A 26,423-nucleotide genomic window follows, 5' to 3' on the forward strand; every position below is an offset into this window, starting at 1 on the left:
GCAAGATTTTTGCAGCAAAGAAAGAGAAAAAGAGAGAGAAGTTAAAAAAAGATGAAACCGTAGCAAAAAAATTGATTTCACAGAGTGAGAGGAAGAGAAAATCAAAATTGTATGCTCCATTCATTATTCATTAATTTTATTGCAAAATAGAGAGAAAGAAGAGAGGAATGAACTAACCTTGCAGAGGAACCCTCGTTTTTCTTCCCACAACAATGATCGTCGGACGAGGGTTTTTTTGGGGTTTATACGGCTGCTGGGTAGGAGGATTGTCGGAGGGGACGGGAGTTTAGGGTTTTCCGGCTGGGTACGGAGGATCGTCGGAGAGAGGCCTCGAAGATTTAGGGTTTATACGGCTGCTGGGTCGGAGGATCATCGGAGGGGACGGGAGTTTTGGGTTTTCCGCCTGGGTACGATCATCGTCGGCTTCGAGACCTCAAAGATTTGGGTTTATACAGCTGCTGGGTCGGAGGATCGTCGGAGGGGACGGGAGTTTTGGGTTTTCCGGCTGGGTACGGAGGATCGTCGGCTTCGAGACCTCGAAGATTTGGGTTTATACGGCTGCTGGTTTTTTTTAAGACTTATACTCTTTTTCTCTAAACCGAGGGGCCCACTTTCAACAGCCAATGAGAGTGCATCTCTCTCTTCAACCGCATGAATGGTTTTAAACGGTCGAGCGCATACTCTTTTTCCTCATATTATATACCCAACAGCACATAAGTATTTGCATATAGAAAACAAGAAACCCCTACCTTTCCAACTAAGATTCAATCTCCTACCTTATTTAACTCAGTTTCTTACACAATTTTCTCAAACTCCATACACCATACTACTAGGAATTTCGTTAGAATAAGAATTGTGTTACCAATAAAGAAATACGGCCACATCACAAACCAATTATTGGACTCAAACGTAATTTTGAGTCCAATAATTAGTTTAGTACTCACACTCTGTTGTCATAATCTTAACCGAACTGGGCCTAAACGAACACGACCTAAGATAATCTGCTCACTAGATCAATACACTAGCTTTCTGCTCACTAGATCAACACCCTAGCATCCAAATCATCCTTCTTGTGTCAAATATAAATAAATAAATAAATAGAATAACATTATAAGGGATTTGCTAGGGACCATCATAGAAGGCATTCTTGGGACCGGATGTTGCATGATAAAGCAGCCACCTGGGCTCAGATTTTGTCTAATTCATTTAGGCCACGTTTGGATACCCACAAGATTTAGATTTGGCTTTCTCACATTTGACAGTTTACATTTGGATCCGGATCAAATCCTTGAATTTCCAAATTAGTTACAACAATGAAAAAAGATCTGATTTTCAAATCCGGTCCGCAAGACATTATTTGGAAATCCATATTTGTTTCAAGTACCTTCATGCTCACTGCCCCTCGACCTTGCTGCAGTAACAGCAAGACACCCCTCTCTCTTCCTCCCTCGTACAACACGAGCATGACAATGATTGGTGTATTTTGCATCCAAAACTCAAATCCAATTCCAAATACAAAAACATGAGGTATCCAAATGTGGCCATAATTCATGCGATGGTCCCGCAAATCCCACATTATAAAAATTAACTTTTATAAATTAATAAAATATAGAAATAGTAACATTTTGCAAACTAAAGATTGGGATTTTCACAATAATAGGATGCTATCTAGGGGTGTAAACGAGCCGAGCCGAGCCGAGCTTAGCCAGGCTCGGCTCGGCTCGTTAAGCTCACAAGTGAGGCTCGGCTCGGGCTCGGGCTCGGCTCGGTCAAGCTCGCGAGCCTTACCGAGCTCGGGTTATATTATGTTCACACCCCTCATCTTCCCTGGACAGCCCTACTAGTATAATTTGACTACTTTTTTTACACTATGGGGGGTGGTCCTAGTAACAAATGGGGTTCCAAAAATGAAGTGACATATTTTGCCCCCCATTTTCACTCCATGGACAACCCTTTTAATGTATATATTAATATATAATATATATATTTAAATATATTAAATTCTTAACGAGCCTTAACGAGCCGAGCCGAGCCGAGCTGAGCCGAGCCTGGCCTAACTCGGACTTGGCTCGTTAAGGATTCGAGCCGAGCTCGAGCGAGCTTCCGAGCCCCGAGCCAAAATTGACACCCTTAATGCTATCTCACACTTGTTTTGATATTGGCCCTCCATCCACTCACTCGTTTTAATAATGGCACTCCTTTCCTTCGTTGTTTTATATGAAACATCTTACCATCAATGTTTCCTTGCACAAATGACGGGGTGCCTAAACCACACTTGACAACTTCCTCCTCATTTCCTCTTTTAACTTTCTCCTTATTCAAGATCTTCAACTTCCCCTATTCCCAATTTCCACCGCCACTCCATCTTTCTTTTCTCTTTTCTCTCCTCTTCCAAAAATATCCTACAAAACCAAATCAAGCCAGATCTACAAACCCAATTAACACTTTTTTCCTCTCTTCATTCCCTTCAAAAACCCAACAAAATCAAATCAAACCCAACCCAAAAACTCAATAACACCATTATCACATCCTCTCTTCTCCTTCAAAAACCCAACCCAAACAAACCAAACCCACAAACCCAAAAAGAAAATGGCATCATCAGATAACCACCACATACAAGATTCTACAAATCTCAACCCAAAATCATCTGAACCTGATTCAAGCAAAATAAGCTCTAATCCCCCAAATCCATCATCTCCCCCATCTGGGTCCCGGAAAATTGCCCTAATCACAGGCATTACAGGTCAAGATGGATCTTACCTAACCGAATTCCTCCTCAAAAAAGACTATGAAGTCCATGGCCTGATCCGTCGTTCTTCCAATTTTAACACCCACAGGCTTAATCACATCTACATAGACCCTCACAACTCTCAAAAGGCGAAAATGAAGCTCCATTATGCAGATCTTTCAGACGCATCCTCTCTCCGCCGTTGGATCGACTCTCTCCTCCCCGATGAGATCTACAATCTCGCTGCCCAATCCCATGTTGCTGTCTCCTTTGAGATCCCTGACTACACGGCTGATGTAGTCGCCACCGGGGCCCTCCGCCTCCTCGAAGCCGTCCGGTCCCACATTGCTGCCACAGGCCGATCTCACATCAGGTAATGTCAGACAACCAATTACTCCAAAAGCTTAGTTTTGGTGTTATTCTTTATCCGGGTTTAACCAAATATTTCAGTTTGGCCAAGGCAGAAACGAACTACACCATGAATCAGATTTTTATAGGATTTCGCTGAAATTTTGTTTTCACCCTTATTTACAAAATTTACACCGAAATGTCAAAGATTTCCAATGAAATTTTAAAGATTTTCTCTGAAAACTAAAGATATCTATCGAAATGGCCGAAATTTCCACAAAAAATTTAGACATTTCAACAGAAATTTTAAAAATACTGAATTTTTTAACCTACTCTAAATGATTTCGGTCAAAATTTCCTTCGAAACCGAAATATTTTATTTTTGTGGTTTTCGAAACTGAAATTTAAAACCTTAAGTAGCTCTGATACCATATCAAAAAAACAATTAGTCCAAAAGCTTAAGTTGTTAGAGTTGATGTTATTTAATCATTTTATACTTTCAACAGGTACTACCAGGCCGGATCCTCCGAGATGTATGGATCCACCCCTCCCCCTCAATCTGAAACCTCCCAATTCCACCCTAGATCCCCTTATGCCGCTGCCAAGTGTGCCGCCCATTGGTTCACTGTCAATTACCGCGAGGCCTACGGGCTATTCACATGCAATGGGATTCTCTTCAACCACGAGAGTCCCCGCCGAGGAGAGAATTTTGTTACTAGGAAGATCACCCGGGCCGTTGGTCGGATCAAGATTGGGCTACAGAGTAAGCTTTTCTTGGGGAATTTGCAGGCTTCAAGGGATTGGGGATTCGCCGGGGACTATGTAGAGGCAATGTGGTTGATGTTGCAGCAGGAAAAGCCTGATGATTATGTGGTCGCTACGGAGGATTCACATACGGTGGAGGAGTTCTTGGAGGTGGCATTTGGGTATGTGGGATTGAATTGGAGGGATCATGTGGTGATTGATAAGAGGTATTTTAGGCCGGCGGAGGTGGATAATTTGAAGGGGGATTCGAGCAAGGCGAGGAAAGTGTTGGGGTGGAAGCCAAAGGTGGGGTTTGAACAGCTGGTGAAGATGATGGTTGATGAGGATGTGGAGCTCGCGAAGAGGGAGAAGGTGCTCGTCGATGCTGGATACATGGATGCACAACAGCAGCCCTGAGAGGGAATTCAGATGAGTTAGATGCATTTGTTCAATCTCTAGCATTTGTTGGTCAATGAGGAAGAAAGATGGAATTTCTTCCTGTTTTTAGATTGTAGTCCTTTACTTTTGTTATGTTGTTTTCTTGATTTTGTCTGTCAAATCTAGTTGGGATGTGTTATTGTCTGAGATTTATCATTTGATTAGTTGTAGAAAGATCTTTCTTGCGGTTGAATTTTTCATTTGGGTTGTTATACTATTACATCCATTTATTTGGTTCTAATAAGTTTTGATATTTCTTTCCAAGTTTCAGAGAGATCTATCCTGCAATTGAATTCTTCTTTTTGTTTCTGGATGTGAAAATTTTCTGCCGCAGACCTAAGTTAGATGCATTCATTTGTTGGTTGATATCTAAGAGTGAAGTGAGATAAGTTCAGAGCAGACAGGGAGTGTGAAGTGCTGGTCATCTCGGGCTTACCTGGAAATATGTATTTTACACTGTTTATGCTCCTTATTGTTCTCTGTTTCGGACTCTCATTCTGGTTAACATTTTACAGATAGGTTTTGACATGGGGATATTCAAACCAAGGTTGCCAGGGCGGGAATCGAAAGCGGGATTCGATTCGGGATTCGAAAGCGGGAATCGAAGGCTCCGGGGATGGTTGGAAGCGGGAATCATGGGTTTGCCAGAGATTCACCGGGGATTCGTCGGAGATTCGCCGGAGATTCGCTGGGGATTTGCAGGGAATTGCCTGGGAATCAGGGTTCCCATAAATTGGGAATTGGGGTTCCCAAAATTGGGAATCGGAGTTCCGACGAATCCCCAATTTTCAGGGATTCGAATCGAATCCCCACCTCCAGGAACGAATCCTGCTTCCTTGATTCAAACTCCAATAAATTGTTTCCTTTATCCAAAATCCTTTTTCTTGTGTTTTATTGTTCATTTGTTTTTGTGGGTTGAATTGAGTTGTGTTATTATATGAGATTTGTCATTTGATTAGTTGCAGACAGGTCTCTCTTGCAGTTGGGTTATTATGGAGTTAGATCCCCTCATTTGGTTCTAGTAAGTTTTGCTTTTTCTTTCCAACTTTAGGAGAGATATCTCTTGCAATTGAATTCTTCTTTTTTATTCTGGATGTGAATAAATTGTGCAGCAGCCATGAGAGTGAGTTCAGATGAGTTAGATGTATTCATTCAATCTCTAGCATTTGTTGGTTGATGAGTAAGAAAGATGAAATTTCTTCCTTTTTTAGATTGTAGTCCTTTTTCTTCTCCTTTGTTGTTTTCTTGATTTTGTGGGTTGAATCTAGTTGGGCTTGGGTTATTGTCTGAGATTTATCATCTGATTAGTTACAGACAGATCTGTCTTGCAGTTGAATTCTTCAGTTAGGTTGTTATAGTCTTGTATCCACCATTTAGTTCTATTAAGTTTTGACATTTCTTTCCATGTTTCAGAGAAATCTCTCTTACACTTGAATTCTTCTTTTTTGTTTTTGTATTTGAAGGATTTGTAGATTTGATCTGTTTGAGCTCAAGAACTTGCATTTGGTTTCTAATTCTGGACCATCTGATCCGATCTCATCTCTTCTCCAATCTACCATTCACAGAGCTGCTGGTTCTTGCCTTTCTCTGTTTTCTTCTCCCTCAAGTCCTGCATTATTGGTTTACTTTTCTTTTTTCAATACTTTTCCTCCTTGAGATCCGTCAACACACGTAAAAGAGTAGATTTTTGTATCTCTGCTTTTTTTTCAAGTATTCTTCCTCAGTTCCTCCTATTCTCTTACATTTGTAGTTCTAATCACGGGTTCAGCTCAATATCAAGATGTGTAGCCTTTTAATCATCCAACTCATCAACCCATCTGATATTGGCTGTTTGCAATGTGGTGATCTGTCAGGATCAAAGCTCTTCTACTGTTTGTAATTCGAGTTTATACATTTGAGTATTCGAGAGTATAAATCTCTATATACCTTTGATTAGGAGATGATTTTGATAATTTCTGTCTCTCTTTTTTCTTTTATATATTTGTGATTGATATCTGGCACCCGGTTTGGATTTACGAACAATAATGCGGTTGATATAACGTTGCAACTCGGGTCGAGCGGGTTGGGTTTCCAGAACCATTCCTTGCTCAGAAACTATCCCGGGTCGGGTTGGGTTTTTCCATCTGTAGTCATTCTACCTTGAGGATGACGGAGATGGATGATGTTCCTTTAAGCAATAGTCCAAGTGAGGATTCAACTGATGGTTTTGAGTTTGGGAATGCTTCTCCTATGAAGAGATCGATATACAACTAACAGTTTTCACTTTAGACTTTGGAGGAATGGAAGAGATTGAAAAATGGAGTAAATGGAGGGGCTTTGGCCATCGGATGCGTTGGGTTGAAGTGTGTTTTATATTATGAAGCTTGGGTCTGGTCAGGTTCAGTTTGGGGTTTAGTTTCTTTAAACCCAACCCAAAATTGGGTCGGATTTTTCAACTTGAAAACTGACCCAACCCAAGACCCACGTTCCTAAACCCGATCCAGAGTACTTTTGGGTCAGGTTGTTTCGGTCCTGGTAAAACCCAACCCAAGTTGCAACCTTAAGTCCGTGTCTAGGAGCTAGGAATTTTTTTTTCATGGTAAATCAGTGTCTCCAAGTGGTGAAGGAGAGAGATAGAGTGAGAAGTGGCTAAAACTAGTTTAAGTGGCTAAAAATAGTTTATCCTATTTTTAGTATATATTTTTTTGTTTCCTGAACACTAGTTTTCTGATTTTTGTTTCCTGATTTTTAGCCACTTTATCGGCGGCCTCTCACCACTTTGGAGACACCAATTTTATCATGAAAAAAAATTCCTGGCTGCCAGGCGTGTCGTGAGATTATAAGTGTACCCACTTTAAAACATGTCTGAAATTTTGTAATTGGTGGATCCAAGTCCATGACTTGTGAAGAATCATGTAAAGCATTACCTGTTGCCATGCATTAAACTAGACAATCCACACCCATGTCGGTTGATGGAAAGCGCCATTTACAGCCTTGAGGCCAATTGAAATCCACATTGCAATTTGGGAGTTTTAAGATTGCAATCTGAAAAATCAGGTTGTTTGGTCCACCACACGTATTCAATGCTTTTTTTTCATAATGCAAACTGGTTGTCGGTGGATCTTGAAATCAGTCTTCCCTAGGGAAGGTGTATTCAGACTATAATATGTATTGGGTAATCTTGCTCCTAATACAATTCTTCTACATTTCCACCCTTGTTTTTTGATATTGGCAGCTCTCTCTTTTATTCTTCGGCTGCTGGGTGTTGGTTGGTTGTTGTGATTTGTAACAAACCAATGAGAAAAAAAGGATATACTGAAAAGTGTTCCCAATATCAAAATAAGGGAGTATGAATTGTATCCGACCCTCTTTAGATCAGCAAAATGTGTAATAGAAAAATAAATAGACACATTGGTTACCATACTATCCAGCCGAAATTGGTTTCTATTGGTTGTGATTAACTACACAAACAGCTAAAATACACACCCAGTTTTAATTGTAATTCCTTTTTTTTTAACTTTTTTGGGACATTGCTTTGGTGGCTTTTACAGGGCTTAAAATACTCTTCTTTCCCCCCATGCCATCCTTGGAATGGAAGGTTTTTCCCTCTTGATTTACATTTCATTCTTCGTTCTTGCCTCTTGGTGCCAGTTTCTGGTTTTGAAATTGACCACCAACCCCATCTCCGGCCGGAGCTCCGATCGGCCTCCATCTCCACCACAAGCCATCGCCATCACATCCAACCCATAACTCTACCCTCAATATCCCCTGTTTCTACCCCTCCCTATTTAACACCAAACCCATTTAATCATCTTCATAAAACCCTCACCTCTGCACTATCCCCCATTTTTTCCGACCAACCCCTCTTCTCCGGCTCCATCTCCCATCGGGATTCCGGCCAAACCCACATCTTCTTCTTCTTCTTCTTTTTATCTCCCAGCCACCACCCCATCTTCTCCGGTGGGCTTGCCGGAATCCGGCCGAGCCATCGGAGCCACCATCACCTCTGTATTTCTCCCCTTATTCCCCTTCTCTAATTTGCTAGCCACCATCATCTTCAACCTCCAGCCACCCTTCCATTTTTGTCTCCACCATAACCCTATTTCAACACCCCTTGAAACCCATCTTTGTAAACCCATCCTCCCATCTCTTCTATCATCCCCTCCATCTTCCATCACTACCGCCCACTCCAAACCCTCTTCCACCTCCATCTTCCATTTTCCATCTCCATAGATTCCGGCAATTTCGCCGAAATCCGACCGAACCCCTTCTCTGCAACAGCAATGGCAGATCCTTCCCTCCACTCCTCAACCCCACCTGCCACCCACCGCAACCAAACCAAAACCCTCAAAGAAATCACCATCGACTACTGCCCCGAAGCCTGCAGTCACACTCCCCAAACAGACAAGATCCAAATCACCTTTGACGAGCACGGTGGCGCCAGGTGGCGCTCCAAAACCCGCTTCTTATGCGGCACATTCAGATCCCTAACCCAATGTCCTAAAGGAAACACCAGTGGTCTCAACTTCAACATTTACCTCTCCTCCCTCGAGGGCGACAAATCTCAAGACGAGATCGATTTTGAATTCTTAGGCAAGGACAAGACTATTGTACAAACCAATTTCTATACTGTTGGGTTGGGCAATCGAGAGATGATTCATGAATTAGGGTTTGATTCGTCTGATGATTTTCATGAGTATGTGATTAAGTGGGGTGTGGATGAAATTGAGTGGGTGATTGATGGGAAGGTTGTGAGGAGCGAGGAGAGGAAGGTGGGAGAAGGGTTTCCTGAGAAACCTATGTTTTTGTATGCGTCTCTTTGGGATGAGAGTTATATTGATGAAGGGAGGTGGATTGGGGCTTATGTTGGTTGCGATGCGCCGTATGTTTGTTGCTATAGGGATGTTAGGGTTCTTGTTGTAACGGTGGTGGAGGATTGTGGGATTGATAATCTGGTTTTGATTAGTTGGGTATCTGTTTGTTGGAAGTTTAAGGGTGTTTGGGTTTTTCAGTGGAGCTACATTGGTACATGGATGTTTGTGTTTTTACTGTGGGAATGAACAAAGTTTGTTGGGTAGGGTATCTGTTATTGTTTTTAGTTTATGGGTCGATTTTGTTCTTGTCGCTGCTTCATTTCTATGTGTTTTGGTCCTCAAGTGTTTGGATTGTTGTAACTGTTCTCAATTCCTTTAACTTTTCTGTTTGAGGGGTTTCCTTTCTTTTTTGGGACTATTCTTTGCATGTCCCTCAGGATCACTTTCGAAGTTTAAGATTCCATCGATCTTGAGAGCACATCTTGTCGGGTTTAGGCTATGACGGGCGGCAACCTCTTGAGCCAACCCTTGGCCCTTTATGTCACTCTCTCATCCCCATCGCTTCTTATAGGGCTTAGGGGTTTTCTTTTCTTTGAAGGCCTCACTTCTTCTTAAGGTTCAAAGGTTCCTTCGCTTCCAGGGTTGTTCTTCGTGCGTTCCTTGGGATCCTCTTCGAGTTTCGGAGTTCCATCAATCTTGAGAACACTTTGTCGGGTTTAGGCGACGATGGAATGTTTCTTGAGCCAATCTCTTTCCTTCCTGCCTTAGAGTTTTCGCAGGTTAAGGGATTCCCTCCTCTTATAGTGTTTTAACTAGTTAGGACCATTCCTGAGTGATTAATCGTTTAGTAGATCTTCTTATAGAGTTTTTATCTGTCCTTTTTTTTGTCTAGAAGTTTACCCTTGGGGTTAGAAGCTTTTCATCTCTCGTTTGTTTAGGGTTTTCCCTCGCAGTTTAGATATCGTCTCCTTTGGAGATTGATTAGGGCTCGTTAGTTTTGTTTTCGTCTCTTCGAGATTGTTCTTTTCTTTGGGATTTTAGTCCCCCCTATTTTGATTTCTTTCCCCTTAGGCTTTAGGGATCCCGTTTCCCTCTAAATTACTCTACCGCGATATGGTGGGTAAGGAGGCTCTTCTATCGGATCTCCTTTAGCTGAAAGGGTGTTAACACACTTTAAAAACACAAAAAATATAAAAACACTTCAAATCAACAATAGAACATCAAAAGTCTTAAAAAAAATCTAAACTGTTGAGTTTTAGAGCATTTAGAAAAGTTCTTTTCGAACTACGCTGGCTTGATCCTCTTTCATGAGGTACGTAGTGCAGCTTGGGATCTTTATCCCAAGTCCAGCCAAACTTTGTAAATAGACTTTTTAAATCTTTCAAAAAATCGTTCAAACAACTTTAAAACCTTATTTTCAAAATGATCTTCCTCTAGAGTTAGAAGTTTGTCCTAGATAGAGAGTTTTAGAGTTAGGAGTTTGTCTTTTATTGTGTGCTTGTTGTGTGTTTGTGTTAGAGTTAGGAGTTTGTCCTAGCTAGGAGCCCTCCGTCCGGTCAGTTGGCGATTCACATCGCCGACTGATGACTAGGTCTTGGATACGTTAGTTATCCCATTGTTGTCCTTAGGACGCACAGCCTAGTTATACATAGGTTGTAGGAACCATCTGCATTAGCTTAAGGCTAACCTGCATTTAGTTAGGGCATATAGGGTGTCCTAAAATCCACAATCCACGGGAATTTAAATAATCGCACAAGAAGCTTTAAAAACTAGTCCGGTCTTTTAGGTCGAGTCTAGGATAGAGGTCTAGTTGTCTTAGGCATCATAGCTTAGAATAGAGGTCTAGTTGTCTTAGGCATCATAGCTTAGAATAGGTGCGAAGAACTACGTTACCTTGATTCTCGTGGAGGCGGGGATACGTAGGCTTCTTTGGATGAACATCAGACCATCCAAGGACTCGGGCGAAATCATTAGAGTCTTAGGGTCTGTTATTAGCACTTGAGGGTTTATGTTTGCATATTGATGATGATTTTCGCATAAGATCATGATAGCGTGTGTTCATTTCCTTGCTTACTTACGTGCTTAGCTATAGCATTTACCTGCTTATGTGTTTTACCTACCTGCTTAGTTGCAGCTCTTACCTGCTTGGCTATTAGTTCTCACATGCTTAGCTGTAATTCTCTATCTTCATTAGGTTACTGATTATTATCCCTACTGATGCTTGCTCATTGCGCAGGTTTACCTTCTTAACTATAGCGCTTTACTACTTTTACTGCAATTGTTATCTGTCATTTACTGCTTTCTAGATGAGATGTGTTAGGATTTTATATTAGGCGTTATATATTCACCCCATTGTAGATAGGCGCTATGTGCACGCCATAGTTTTTTTTATTATTGCAATTGCTATCTGTCATTTACTGCTTTCTAGATGAGATGTGTTAGGATTTTATATTAGGCGCTATATATTCGCCCCATTGTAGATAGGCGCTATGTGCACGCCATAGGTTTTTATTACTCCAATTGCTATCTGTCATTTACTGCTTTTTAGATGAGATGTGTTAGGATTTTATATTAGGCGTTATGTATTCGCCCCATTGTAGATAGGCGCTATGTGCACGCCATAGGTTTTTATTATTGCAATTGCTATCTGTCATTTACTGCTTTCTAGATGAGATGTGTTAGGATTTTATATTAGGCGCTATGTATTCGCCCCATTATAAATAGGCACTATGTTCACGCCATAGGTTTTTATTATTGCAATTGCTATCTGTCCTTTACTGCTTTCTAGATGAGATGTGTTAGGATTTTATATTAGGCGCTATGTATTCGCCCCATTGTAGATATGCGCTATGTGCACGCCATAGGTTTTTATCATTGCAATTGCTATCTGTCATTTACTGCTTTCTAGATGAGATGTGTTAGGATTTTATATTAGGCGCTATGTATTCGCCCCATTGTAAATAGGCGCTATGTGCACGCCGTAGGTTTTTATTTCATTATTCTGTTATTTGCCTGGCATTTTGTTTATTCCTTATTTCATTTACTATTCATGATTAACTGTTAATTTTAGATTTCCTTTCCTGTACAGACTTATACCTTTAGCTGTAGCATGCATGTGTTTGCCCATCAGAATTTAGACACCTATTAGGCATGACACTCTTAACCTAGCTATTCTTAGGTAACATTTCTTCCAGTTCTTTTGTGTGTGCTTATTTTCATCTCCGAGACATGCATGATTAGATAGACGTTTTCTCGGAGATACGTGTTCCCATTTCACATGATTTTTGCCTAAAACTCTTCCAGGTTAATAATAAATGGCATAAGAGACCAAGTGTTCGCACTCGGCCGAATTGGGGGTGCTCTTCGGACCTTCTCCATTCGTCATCAGGCACGGACCTTCTGTATCTCTGGTTATCTGTTGCAAGCAGAGCATTTGTTTTTTGGGTTCCATGGCCTATCCATGGATGGCGACTCTGAGTTATTTTTAGTTATATCTTGGTTCGGGGATTTATCCTTGGATCAAGATGTATCTCTTTCATTTTGTATCGCCACTCGTGCTATGCTGGAAGGGTGGCAACCGTTTTGAGAGTTCCTTGGCAGAGCTCTCCTTCACGTTGTGGAGATCTTAGAGGATTGCAGGGGGGATCTCGCGTCCCTCGGCACTGGTCCTCTCAAGATCGGGGTCCACATGGTGGCAATACTAATGTCAAACGATTGGGAGGCTCTGGCCAATGTGATTGATGAAGCGTGGGATGAACCACCTCATCATATGTATTCCGATACGGATCGTCGAAGAACCATTCCTGGCAATATAGATATGGGTCCAAATGGTTCATCCTCATGGCTACTATGGCATGCCCGCAGGGCATTCCCATCGTTTGGAATTGTCCACATGTACACGTTTTTTTTTTCTAAGTCCACTCGATCCACATTAGTTAATGACTTCACTTCATATTCTGTCCAACTACACGCATAAGGTGTATACCTACGGGCACTATCACATGCCGATGCGAACCTCTCTTCTGCCTTACCTGTCAAACGCGTATTCCATGACTGCCCCAACTTCTAACGTGATTGAAAGAAGTCTGAAACCTTCTATCTAATGTGATCCACGAGTGATGTAATCGACAACTCCCTTGCCTCCCTCAGTATGGCATTGAAGCATTCAGCCACATTAGTCGTTAGCACATTATATCTAGACCCTTGGAAATATATGCTGCCCAATTTTCTTTCGAAACCTATTCTATCCATTTGTATTCCTCTATATTCATCTCTTTGATTCTGTCAATCGCATCTTTGAACACACTCTCTCTGAGGGCATAAGCAGCTCTCACAAACTGTCTACGAAACTTGACTCTTAAAGGTTGAATAAAAATTGGCACTACTCAATATGAACTAGATGGAATCCAATCTGAACCAGTTTGGAAAGAGTTTGGACAACTCCTTATGCACACTAATCACTATTCACAGTGTTTCAACCACTATTGATACTATTTCAACCACTAATTACACAGCTTCAACCACTATTCCAACAATCCTCAACCACTAGTGGAGTAGATGAAATCCAATCCAATCACTCAATATGAACTAAATGGAATCCAATCCAATGAACAAAATTTGGATAACCCTGAACCAGTGTGGGAAGAGTTTGGACAACTACTTATACACATTAACCACTATTCACAATGTTTCAACCATTATTCATACCATTTCAACCAGTAATTACACAGCTTCAACAACTATTCCAACAATCCTTAACCACTAGTGGAGTAGATGAAATCAAATCCAATCACTCAATATGAACTAGATGGAATCCAATCCAATGAACAAAATTTGGACAACCTTGAACCAGTGTGGGAAGAGTTTGGACAATTCCTTATACACACTAACCACTATTCACAGTGTTTCAACCACTATTAATACCATTTCAACCACTAATTATACAGCTTCAACCATTATTCCAACAATCATCAACCACTAGTGGAGTAGATAAAATACAATCCAATCACTCAATATAAACTAGATGGAATCAAATCCAATGAACAAAATTTGGACAACTCCTTATACACACTAACCACTATTCACAGTGTTTCAACCACTATTGATACCATTTCAACCACTAATTACACAGCTTCAACCACTATTCCAGCAATCCTCAACTACTAGTGGAGTAGATGAAATCAAATCCAATCACTCAATATGAACTAGATGGAATCCAATCCAATGAACAAAATTTGGACAACCTTAAACTAGTGCGGGAAGAGTTTAGACAACTCCTTATACACACTAACCACTATTCACAGTATTGCAACCACTATTGATACCATTTCAACTACTAATTACACAGCTTCAACCATTATTCCAACAATCCTGAACCACTAGTAGAGTAGATGAAATCAAATCCAATCACATTATGAGCTATCCAATGAACAAAATTTGGACAACCATGAACCGCTGTGGGAAGAGTTTGGACAACTCCTTATACACACTAACCACTAGTCACAGTGTTGCAACCACTATTTATACCATTTCAACCACTAATTACACAGCTTCAACCACTATTCCAACAATCCTGAACCACTAATAGCGTAGATGAAATCCAATCCAATCACTCATTATGAACTAGATGTAATCCAATCCACTGATCAAAATTTGGACAACCTTGAACTAGTGTGGGAAGAGTTTGGACAACTCCTTATACACACACTAACCACTATTCACAGTGTTGCAACCACTATTGATACCATTTCAACCACTAATTACACAGCTTTAACCACTATTCCAACAATCCTCAGCCACTAGTAGAGTAGATGAAATCCAATCCAATGACTCATTATGAACTAATTGGAATCCAATCCAATGAACAAAATTTGGACAACCTTGAACCAGTGTTACTCTGAGTTTGAACAACTACTTACACACATTAACAACTGTTGACAATGTTGAAAGCTCAATTAATACCCTAAACACACAGTTTCATCGCCACTATTCCAACAATCCTCGACCACTATTAAAGTAGCTGAAGTACATGGAATCCAATCCAATCAACAACATTCGAACAACCCCGAACTAGTGTGGGAAGAGTTTGAACAACTACTTACACAGATTAACCACTATTGACAGTGTTGCAACCACTATTTATACCCTGTCAACCACTAATTACACAGTTTTCAACCACTATTCCAACAATCCTCAGACACTATTAAAGGATGGAATCCAATCCAATGAGACTATCTACTAGATGGAATCCAATCTAATGAACAACATTTGAACAACTTTAATAGTGTTTAAGGATTGACTGTAACATATGTTTGAGGATTGAGTATAACACAAATCAATAGGTTTTCATAAAACACTCAACAAAACTACATACACTCTACAAAACTACATACATTGAATAAACAGGTTTACCTTAACCACAAACACTCTACAAAGCACAAAATAAACAGGTTTAGCTCAACCACAACCACAAACAGGTTTACCTACGTTGCAATCTCCAAACGCCTCTAATGGAGGTAAAAGGCAAAAGTCTAAATGATGAAGATGAAAGCTTTTGGTGGTAGGTGAAACTGACGTGTAAAGAAGGCAAAAAGGAATAGAAAAACCTTTTTACAATCTGAAATGATGTTTGTCAGATGAATGGGCGGGAGGGGCAATTTGGTCCTCCAAAAATCGTGGACAGTGAAAAGCACGTCATTTTGGTCCTTTTGAACTTCCCACTGCTTTTTGAATAATAGTCCAAAAAAGGACTTTTTTGTCATTTTCCTTTTTTTGAAAGATAATGATTTTATTACTGCAAACCATAAGTAACAATGCAAGAGTCTTGGGAACAAGGCGTCCCCAACGAATAATATTCCAGTGCCACAAAAGAAATAAGAAGCATCAACAGTTACAATTCCTTAGCAGCCACATCCCAACCCAAAACACATGTTCCCTTCGCGAAACCCCTGAGGCATCTCTCTCATTCTCTCATGATCTGAAAAGACTATCACCTCTGTCTTTAGCCAGTTTGTTGTTCACAGATCTCTTCCTATGTTGTAAAGCGGGCTTGATTAACTAAACCAGATCCTTAATTTCAGCAATGATGTCCGCTACCTTCCACGGTCCAGATGATTTGTTGTTGGCCCAAGCAATGGCATTTGAAGAATCACCTTCAATAATAAGCGGTGCCAGACCAAGACTTCGAGAACCATCTCAAACCCCGTAGAGGGTAACGAGCTTATGCCTCATTAGAGCATACACTGGTTGAACCAGAAAATGATTAGATAATTTGACCACTAGAATCACGGAAGATACCAGATTGCATTTTGAGCTTACATCAAAGTTGAATTTCACCCACCAAATGGTGGACTCCACTTTGGTAATGCTTTGAGTTTTCTTCCTTTCTCCACCATTATTGTCCTCCAACTTCTCAGGAATCCTCCCACGATGTAGCTTGAATTAATCCCGGCCCATCTCCCCAACAAGATGAGATGGATTCTGATGTCAAAAAGAATTCTTCCCCATTCTCTCTTTCAGTCTTTAAATATGCGCTTGTTCACTTTCTAAATATGCCATATCAAAGCAAATAGAACTAGCCTCCAAATAACTCTGCCCGTTAAACCTGTTCATAGATGCCAAGATGTGGTCCAGTCGGTGAACTCTGTGGTTTTCCAGGTGGATCAATTGAAAGAGGCCATGTAGGCTTTAGAGACCATGGTCTTGCGCTCTGTGAGGGTTTGTTTCCTGCAAGCATTTTAAGTGATCGTTTGGGTTCTGAGTTTATGAAGCTATTTGATTAGGCGAGATGCCTTAAAGTTTTTCCTTCACAACGGTCCAGTTGATGAGCTTCAATGTATTCCAGGTGGGGAGAATCAATTGATAGAGTCTCATTATGGCTTGAAAGACCACAGTCTTTCAACTAGTGAGGCATTTCTCCTGGAAGCCTTTTAGCTGTTTTGTTGTTTTGGAGCTTTAGTACTCCATGGATAGGAGTGAATTGATGGATGTTAGAAGTTGTTGGTTGTGAAGATCAGTGAAGAAGGAGAGTCGAAGTGGGCAAGAGGTTGATCAATGCAATGCTGAATTTTTCTGTTTATTTGCTACCTTTTATCTTCATGGTTCAGAAGTATGCTTCTAGCCATGCTTTATTGATACTTTGTAATACTAGATGGGACCTCTGGTCCCCAATGTATCTTTCAAAGTAACAATGAAACTTTCTGTTAATTTTCAAACGAAAAAAAAGGCCAAGATGTAGTGCTACATATTTCCAAATTCTAGCACAATGGGATACTCCCTTGTTCATGGAGGCCAAGAAGTGGAAGAAAGATCTCACGGAGGAGCCATTTGTATATGAATCCATACCCTATAATCAAACAAGTCGAGGGAATAATAACTAGAGTTAAGAATTTCAAGTAATGAGTCTAGTGTCACGGGATAACAGTTCATGACACAACCGGTATTAAAATCCAAACATACCTCGTCTCGTTGCGTCTTGAAAAGTCATCATTTATAGCACCTTTGGTTGCCACTCCTGGTTGAGGGGGTTGGTTGGCCAAACTCTATAGGAGGAGTTGACCCTGTGACTTGCTCACTCCTCCCCCGTTAGGCGTAGCAGGTGTAGGCCGGAACCTTGGCGGTTTGCTCATGGGTTGCAAGAGGACTTGCTTGTGCATGTGACGCACACAGCAGGAAATCATACTTCAACTCGTAGGCGTGCCCTAAGGGAGCTTTGGGTACGGATTGCGAACTATCCACATGGATGCTCCAGTTTCTTTGGTCGAGGATGGGGGCCCAAGACAATGCATGTTAGGTTAGGTTCACACATGCATTGCGCTTACGGACCGGTGCAAGGGACTAGCTATACTGTTTGCCTCCTGCACCACGGTACGTCTTGTGGGCAGGCCAATCTCTAGGTCTTCCATGAGTTAGTGCCGGAGCGACTTCGGTTGCCCTCGCGAGGTGTACACCTTGCGGATCAGTCCATGGGGCATCTTACTTCTTGGATGACCAAGATCCAGTGCTTGGCGGATTGGTGAGGGCATCGTCATGCCTCGTACTCGATGGACTTTGCATTGTGCTCCAAGGCCTGATGTTCGATGTACTCATTATGCAGGCTGATCATGAGAGTAGGTATCTAGAAGTGCATGTTAAGATCTGAGCCAAGTAGCATGTTGAACAGCTTAGAGAGTTTGTGCACATCCGAAGCATCAAGGGGTGTTGACGTGTAAGGCCTTCAGAGCCTTGCACGATTGAAGGCTTGCCCTAGCATTCGTGCATGTTGGGGCGCCTCACGGGTTATTCCGCTGCTTAAACATTAAGCCCGTGACAGTTGGTATCAAAGCGAAATGTCTAAGCTATGAATTCAGAGTGTGCTTTGAGAGTTGGTATCAGATGGTATCAAATTACAAATCAGAACAGGTTGTGAATGCAAGAGTTTGTCAATGACCTATGATACTGTTGGTGTCTGTGCTGGCATAGTTGCAGCAAGTTGCAGTGTTTGTGGCTATGGTTAGTGCATCTCTAGTGCATGTTGCTATGCACAAAAGAACCGGAAATGCCTTCAGTTGTGGCAAGTTGGAAAGAGCTTGAATGTTAACCAAGTGGTTGCAGCTTAGTGTGCTAAGTTGCGGATGTCTTTGAATCTAATACTTTGAAAGTCCATTAATCAGCCCAAGAAGAGCTGACATTGCGTGGGTATGTTCCTTTCTGTGAACTCTCCCCTATTCTACTTGAGTCGCGCAACAGAGGCGCGATGGCCTGAAAAGATTCGTACCATCAGTGTTTGGTCAAGCATCGTTCAATGGATTTGCTCGAAGCTTGATACAGTGTCAGAAGAGCAACTGTCAGTGAACAGGTTGGCATCTTTCAATAACCCACTGATGTATGAGATCGGAAGTGGAAGTTGGGGAGTTGTGAGTGCTCCGTCGCAGTGTTGGGTAAACACCGATGTGTTTGCATTTGGCGTTAAAGGCTTGCTATGTGACAAAGGGTTGGCTCGCTGGTAGAGGCCTTCCCCTACTAGATGAGGTGTTGAACGTGTCGGCACCAAAGCGCTCATCGAAATGAATTTGCTTGCTCGGTGTGATGGCATAACCAGTTTAACGAACTAGCAGTATGTTCTTAGGGTGAAGAGGAAGCACCGACGAACCTAGGTGAAGGTAGCACCCGCGAGAAGGGTATCCATACTGGGGCTAGCAGGGTGAAGGAGTTTGTGACATCGACGAACTAGCAGACATGCTCAGGGTGAAGAGCTGGTCAATGACTAAAGTACTTGGATGGCAGTTCACAATCACAATCGAGCATTCGTGATGCTCATCTCAGAAAGACCTTGGAACAGACGCCAAGGCCGCTTAGATCGACAATGGGCTTGTTGTGATGATATGGGACAGTGTAGTGAGCTCAGATGGCATATGGGCAGACTGTGTTTGTATGGGACGACATGGTATGTTTGTGTGTTTCTTGCTGCTTTAAAATTTTTGTGTTTGTCGAAACTGAAAGGACATCTCAATCTGAATGATGGAAGATTTGAGTGGTTAGCAGTGTGAGTACTAGCCGCGAGTGCCCAAGGAGGCCATTTGTGGCATAAGGGTTGATTGTTCAAATCAAGTACTATGGCATTGAACCGAAGCAAGCAAGACTAAGTGTCGCAGTTGGGGATGTGGTTGGTTCCTCCTAAGATATTTGCACCTAGAGAAGTAGAGGGTGCGTTCTCCTGATCGATCCCACCAGGGGATGCTTTGTCTCAATAGGAGGCGGGACCTATGACGGTCCCTCGCCTAGGAACGTAAGCTACTTCCTGGAGCTCGTTCGCGCTTGGCCAACAAGTGGCAAGTGTCGTGCCAGCAGTGATGGCACCTTCTCAGCGTTTGTAGGTATCGACACAAAACCTTTAGCAGCGTTTGTAGGCACCGTCAGAAAACCTTCACCTAGTTTGATGGAGTCCGAGAAAACCATCGTTGTTGAAGATAACTCCAGCAAAGCTATAAAGCAGTGGTTGGCAGAACTTGAGGCAGTGTGGTATGCAGTAGAAGTCAGAATGCACTGATTGTCGAAGTACCAGTGGCAGCTGTTTTCAAGATTGAGAAGTCATTGCTATTGTGGAACTGAGCTTCACAGAGCGCTCAGTGTCGACGATGGCGTCGACATTATCAGGTGGGGGAGTGCCACGAGAAAATAGTTCAGGACACAACCAGTATTAAAATCCAAACATACCTCGTCTCGTTGCGTCTTGAGAAGTCGTCATTTATAGCACATTTGGTTTCTACTCCTGGTTGAGAGGGTTGGTTGGCCAAACTCTATAAGAGGACTTGACCCCGTGACTTGCTGACTCCTCCCCCGTTAGGCCTAGCAAGTGTGGGCCCGAACCTTGGCAGTTTGCTCATTGGTTGCAAGAGGACTTGCTTGTGCATGTGACACACACAGCAAGAAATCATACTTCAACTCGTAGGCGTGCCCTAAGGGAGCTTTGGGTGCGGACTGCGAACTATCCACAAGGATGCTCCAGTTTCTTTGGTCAAGGATGGGAGCCAAAGACAGTGCATGTTAGGATGGGTTGGATTCCCACATGCATTGCACGAACGGATCGGTGCAAGGGCTTAGCTACACTGTTTGCCTCCTGCACCGCGGTATGTCTTGTGGGCAGGCCAATCTCTAAGTCTTCCATGAGGTCGTGCCGGGGCGACTTCAGTTGCCCTCGCGAGGTGTACACCTTGCGGATCAGTCCATGGGGCGTCTTGCTTCTTGGATGACCAAGCTCTAGTGCTTTGCGGATTAGTGTGTGGCATCGTCATGCCTCGTACTCGATGGACTTTGCATTGGGCTCCAAGGCCTGATGTTCGATGTACTCATGATGCAGGCTGATCATGAGAGTGGGTATCTAGAAGTGCATGTTAAGATCTGAGCCAAGTAGCCTGTTGAACAGCTTAGAGACTGTGTGCACATCCGAAGCATCAAGGGGTGTTGGCGTGTAAGGCCTTCAGAGCCTTGTACGATTGAAAGCTTGTCCTAGCATTCGTGCATGTTGGGGCGCCGCACAGATTATTCCGCTGCTCAAACATTAGGCCTGTGACACTAGGCTTGCAATTTCATTATCGTTAAAATTTCGCCTAAGCCTAAGGAACCACACCACTCCCCCATCCCTCCCCATATCCATGTAGTCACAAACTCTAGCCTCTCTATTCGCTAACAGGGATAGGCTCAGATGTATGGCACAACAAGGATTCTCCTAACCATAGAGGTCTACCCAAAATCTTGTCCCCTCTCCGCTTCCGACTCTAAATCTAACTAAGGGTTCGTACTGGGGTCTAGTCAAACAGATGGACCTATGCATCTGAACCTTTACCTATAGACGGGTTCCTTCTCTCCCAATCCCTCCATCTATGCCCATACTTATCCCCAATGATTTTGTGCCATAGTTCATTTTTTTTCTTCCCCAAATCGCCATAGCCACTTTCCCCAAGAGTGCCCATGCGATAAAACATCTAGAGAGAAGCAAAAAATATAATGATAATAGAACAAATCCAGCTAAATTTGGTTTCCATTGGTTTCAAATTAATGACACCATATTTGTGTCTGAAATATGGCAACTAAAACAGACAACTTATTCGGAAAAAAAAAAAAAAAAGAACACCCTATTGCATTTTTAGTTTCACATTTAGGAAATGTGGATCACATTTTTAGTTTCACATTTAGGAAATGTGGATCGCTGTCTATTAAATAAGATAAAATGTTCCATTTTTTTCTAATGCATCACTGAAAAAGACTCATTCTCTCCTAAGTTTCTCCTGTTCAATACTTCTTGATCCATCTCACCGGATATTGAAGGAACTACTAGATAACCCCACCATCACCTTCCTTTCAGAAGCAATTGGTAGTTGGTACACAGTAATATAGTCTTGGGATCAACTGCTGCAACAATGGAGTTTCCTGGATATCGTAAAGACAATCGGAATTTCAGGACACCATCTATAGTCTAAACGATGGAAGCTGCCACAATAGCTCACCTGAGAAATATTTATGATTTGGAGGAAGTATGGAAGTCTTCGTTTCTTGGTTTGAAAATTACTTGTTATGCTACAGAAGGGAGGATCTACAGAAGACACTGCTTGAGCCTGTATCTCAGTGGGAAGGTGCTTTGTGTTGCAGCACAAGGTCACATGTTCAATCCAGCTTACCTATGAAAAAAGTCAAAGAGAAATGGCATGTCTAAGTGGGCTGAGATGGTTTTTGGGAACGTAAACTTCCAAAAGCTACTTACAAGGTAATTTTCTTCTATGGAATATAAGTACAGAGGGGTGTTGTATTTGAGGTATCCATAACAGAAGCAAGAAAACCCAAAATAATTGGCCAACTAGATTAAAGGAAATCAAATTGCAAATCCCAAAAGCACCAATGCAGTAAGGTGAGGAAAGTTTCTGCAATTGGTGTACAAAAAACAGCGAAAACAAATTGCACGATGGCAAGAGCACTAGTTGCGGACGTCTAATTGTGGATAGGAGGAAAAGACAAAAGCAAACAAAAAGGAAAGGAACTTTTATGTTGGCGATGAACAAAAACTAGGAACCATCAAGAAAATAAAGGATCGAGGCAAGAAGAGTAATTTTTGCTGTAAGAGTGGAAAATTAAATTGATGACAGTATGGACAGATCGATGACAAGTTGAACTGAAATAATAACTAACAATAGCTGATCCAGTTGTTGGAAAGCCCAAATTTATACTCACCAGTAAATTACCAAAAAGCAGAAAATCATAATGCTATTAAAACCAAAAACCCAAAATCATATAATGTTATCGCTCTTAACCAAAATATGAAGAACCATACATTTACTCCAAAAATCTGATAATGAGAAGACATGTTTACCAGCTCACAATACATAGTCATATACTGAATTATCCATAAGAACTTCGCAACATAAATCCAAAAGCAAATTTGGTTTGGAAAGATCATTACTTGCATATATTTGCCAAGAAAAGGCAAGACAGTGATACATATGGTATTTGTATTGGCAACAAACGCTTCATTTGGTAGGAAACACCCATATTAGCTGGCTGGCATAACAGAAGCAGAGTTATTTACAAGCCATGGCTATGATTATACTCCATCAGAAGTTGGGTTTCCTCCATTTTGTTCAACAAAGTCATACGATAACAGAGAATTTAAAGAAAAGGGACCTCCCATAAGTGCAACCAATGATCGAGGTGACCTACCCATGGCTCCCAGGATATCAGTATGGAAATTGTGGTTATTCTCTTCTCGGGGGAAGTGGGTATTTGTAAGAACTGTCTGATTCCTTTGGGAGTTAACCCTTTCATTTCTTGTAGCACAACTTAAACTCACAGAAGAGGCACAACCAGGACCCGCAACTTCTTGTCCAACCACCTTGAAGTCAACTGAGCTCTTCGGAATTTCCAATTCATTTTTCCCACCAGTATTCCTTCGTTTGATCATTGTGCCCTCATCTGGGATCCCACAAGCTTTGGTTTCATTTGCATTAAGCAATGGAGTGTGACCTTGGAAGAGAGCAACATGCCCATATAACTTATCCTTCCTCGAGAACGTGGAGCCACAAGAGCATTGCCACTTATCTTCCCCACAATGTTTTTCATGAGTTTTCAAATCTGCGATAACAGAAAACTTCTTTCTATTGCATCTACTGCAGATATAGCTCTTATCACAGTGGCTCCGTCTATAATGATTTTTCACGCATAAGATGGTTTTCAATGGCTTGAACTTCTTGTGCATCTGGTTTCTCTTACATCCCTCAAAGGGACAAGAGTACCTCCTCGATCGTACAAGATCTACCTTCACACCCTTATTGGGATTAGCCAGTGCCTCTGGTATTTTATACATGTCTCCATGGCCTCGCATATGCATTAGAAGATTCGCATCTCTCTTAAATCCCTTGCCACAAATTAAACAAAGGTGAGTATGTGGAGCAAGGATTTCCTCCTTTTCCAGCTCCAAAACTTGATAACAACCAGTGGATAAGTTCTCTTCTTCCCCATCCTCTTCCTCATCTTTTGTACCAAAATCCAAATTCAAATCCCCGGCAGAACAATTACCTTCACCCCCACTACTCCTAATCTCTCCCACTGGAATCACCTTATTCTCATTCCCCAAATTCAACAATTTATCAGACTCCAAATGAGGCGAAAAATCAACAACCCTAGCATCACTACTCCCAATTTGCTTCAAATTATGTAACCCTAATCCCCCATTGGATCCTAACAAACTACCCAAATTACATAACCCTAATCCACCATTGGATCCAAACAAACTACCCAAATGTTCAATAACACCCTGACCTAACTGATAATTATCTCCACCTCCCCTACACCTAATCTCTCCCACTGGAATCACCTTATTCTCATTCACCAAATTCAACGATTCATCAGACTCCAAATGAGGCGAAAAATCAACAACCGTAGCATTACTACTTCCCATTTGCTTCAAATTAAATACCCCTAACCCCCCATTGGATCCTAACAAACTACCCAACTGTTCAATAACACCATGATCACTCTGAAAATTACCATGAAGCAATTTTCCAGCAGTCGAAATTACCTGAATTATGATCGAAGCGATCTCGCCAACCACCATCTGCCGCCGTGTTAACAATCCAGTGTCCGGTCCCAACTGCGAAGTATTTGGATTTGGATTTGAATTTGAATTTGAAATTGAATTCTCTCCAATCATGGAATTCACTACGCCTTGGAGATCAAGGACCTTCTGCTCAAGAAAAACAAGATTGTTGAGCAAAACCCTAGGATCGCATTCTTGGTAAGGTGGCAGCTTATCAACATCAATTTTAGTTTCAAACGAATTTCCAGTAGCAGAACTAAAACAATCTTGCCCTAATCCTTGTAAAGTGTATTTCATATCCATCCAAACAGATTATTTCAAGGTTTTCTTCGGGGAAAAAAGAAAACTGAGGACCAAGCAAGAATTAGGAGTATGGAACCAAACAAACAAAAAAAAATAGGCGCACCGAGAGAAACCCTAGCTGGTGAAAACTTGAAACCCTGAATTGGAAAAGCGTGGAATTTCTCCAAAAGCTTTGGATTTTAGGGGACTGTGAAAGACTGCTTTAAAAATAAGCAGATATTTTCACTCCCTGCATTACATGCACGCTCCCCTTCTAACCTGAATTGACGTGGATGAGCGTGCGTGTAATGTAATATAATGTGAGCGGAGGGGGGTGGGGGGTGGTGTGAAAATATTATCACCCTCTCTTTTCGTTTTTTTTTTTCTCGTTTTTTTTATTAGGCGTCCAAGTTCAGAAAAGAAGGAATTCGGCACTGGTCCTTCATTTTCTGTCTTTTTTACATTTTCTTCTTAGGACATGATGAATTCGCACCCCTGTAGGATGATTCGCACCGCTTTTAACGTGAATTGTGGGATTCTTTTTTACGTGTAAAAGGGTTGGAATCATCCTGCAGGACGACGAAGACATGTGGTCGACCGAGACCTATTTACGCCACGTCATTAGAGAGAGAGAGCATGCTAGTCACGTGGGAGGGGGAGTAGTCACGTGAGTCACGTGGGGAAGGGACATCTGCTTCTGGTGGGGCCACTCAAGAAATCTTGATCGTTGATATTCAAGAGTGAGCAGGATCTCTCTATTGGACATGAGACCGGACATCTCTTTGGTCAGCATGAATGCTCTCTTTGGTTATGAATAGTGGGTCTCACTTTCGGAGAAATTATATGGTGGACGGCTGTGCATGAGCCAAAAAATTAAGTAGGGCCCACGTTGTTTGGGTGATCAAAACCATTCATTTGTTGGGTTTAGGTCATATAGATAGGTTGTGACAAGAAAATCTTCTCCATAGGATGATCACAACCGTTCAAATCCATGGCTAGGATAGGATCATCCTACGGATAAAATTTTCTGCGCACACCTATCTACGTCAAGGCCCAACAAATCAAATGAATGCTTTAGATCACCTAAACAATGTGGGCCCATTGCATATTTGGGCTGCACAAGCATGCCCGACCGCTTCCACAGTATAAATTCGAATGACCTAAACAATCTACAGTTATGCGGATACCTTCTTTTGGACCCCATGACCTAAAAATCACACCAATCATCTAATTCTAACATTCAATTAAAGGCGATGACAAATTCACACCCATTTAAAGGAGAGTGTGTGGGGGCGTCTAAACGTTTTAAACGTCAATTCATTTTCAAAGGGTGCCAATTATCCTACGGGGGTACCAATTTATCATGGCCCTCAATTAATTGTATCCTTTGCCCTTTAACATGAACACCAAAAATACCACTGGGTTTACTAGCCGTTATGGCTAGTTTTAGGGTGTCACTCCATCTACTAGTGGTATTTGGTTGCTTGTTTTGATTCACACTACTCGGAGACTACTTGCCTTGTCTTTC

General features: G+C 41.8%; 3 protein-coding genes across 3 annotated transcripts; 2 read left to right on the top strand and 1 right to left on the bottom strand.

Annotated features, from left to right (window-relative positions):
- Window positions 1–2,258: 2,258 nt before the first annotated feature.
- LOC143854938 (GDP-mannose 4,6 dehydratase 1-like) lies at window positions 2,259–4,522 on the top strand. The gene is made up of 2 exons (XM_077365080.1): window positions 2,259–3,101; window positions 3,583–4,522. The coding sequence occupies exons 1-2, from the start codon at window positions 2,590–2,592 to the stop codon at window positions 4,235–4,237; spliced, it is 1,167 nt and encodes a 388-aa protein (XP_077221195.1). The 5' UTR covers window positions 2,259–2,589; the 3' UTR covers window positions 4,238–4,522.
- A 3,998-nt stretch (window positions 4,523–8,520) lies between these two features.
- On the top strand, window positions 8,521–9,297 carry LOC143853867 (uncharacterized). The gene has a single exon (XM_077363571.1). The coding sequence runs from the start codon at window positions 8,521–8,523 to the stop codon at window positions 9,295–9,297; it is 777 nt and encodes a 258-aa protein (XP_077219686.1).
- Window positions 9,298–22,759: 13,462 nt separating this feature from the next.
- LOC143854971 (zinc finger protein STOP1 homolog) lies at window positions 22,760–25,190 on the bottom strand. Its single transcript, XM_077365120.1, has one exon. It carries the CDS (start codon window positions 24,914–24,916, stop codon window positions 23,123–23,125), a length of 1,794 nt encoding a protein of 597 aa, XP_077221235.1. The 5' UTR covers window positions 24,917–25,190; the 3' UTR covers window positions 22,760–23,122.
- Between the last annotated feature and the right edge of the window lie 1,233 nt (window positions 25,191–26,423).

The sequence above is a fragment of the Tasmannia lanceolata genome, unplaced genomic scaffold (assembly GCF_043159265.1).
Source record: "Tasmannia lanceolata isolate RefF3 unplaced genomic scaffold, GAP_Taslan_0.1 ptg000020l, whole genome shotgun sequence".
In the NCBI taxonomy this organism is placed as follows: domain Eukaryota; kingdom Viridiplantae; phylum Streptophyta; class Magnoliopsida; order Canellales; family Winteraceae; genus Tasmannia; species Tasmannia lanceolata.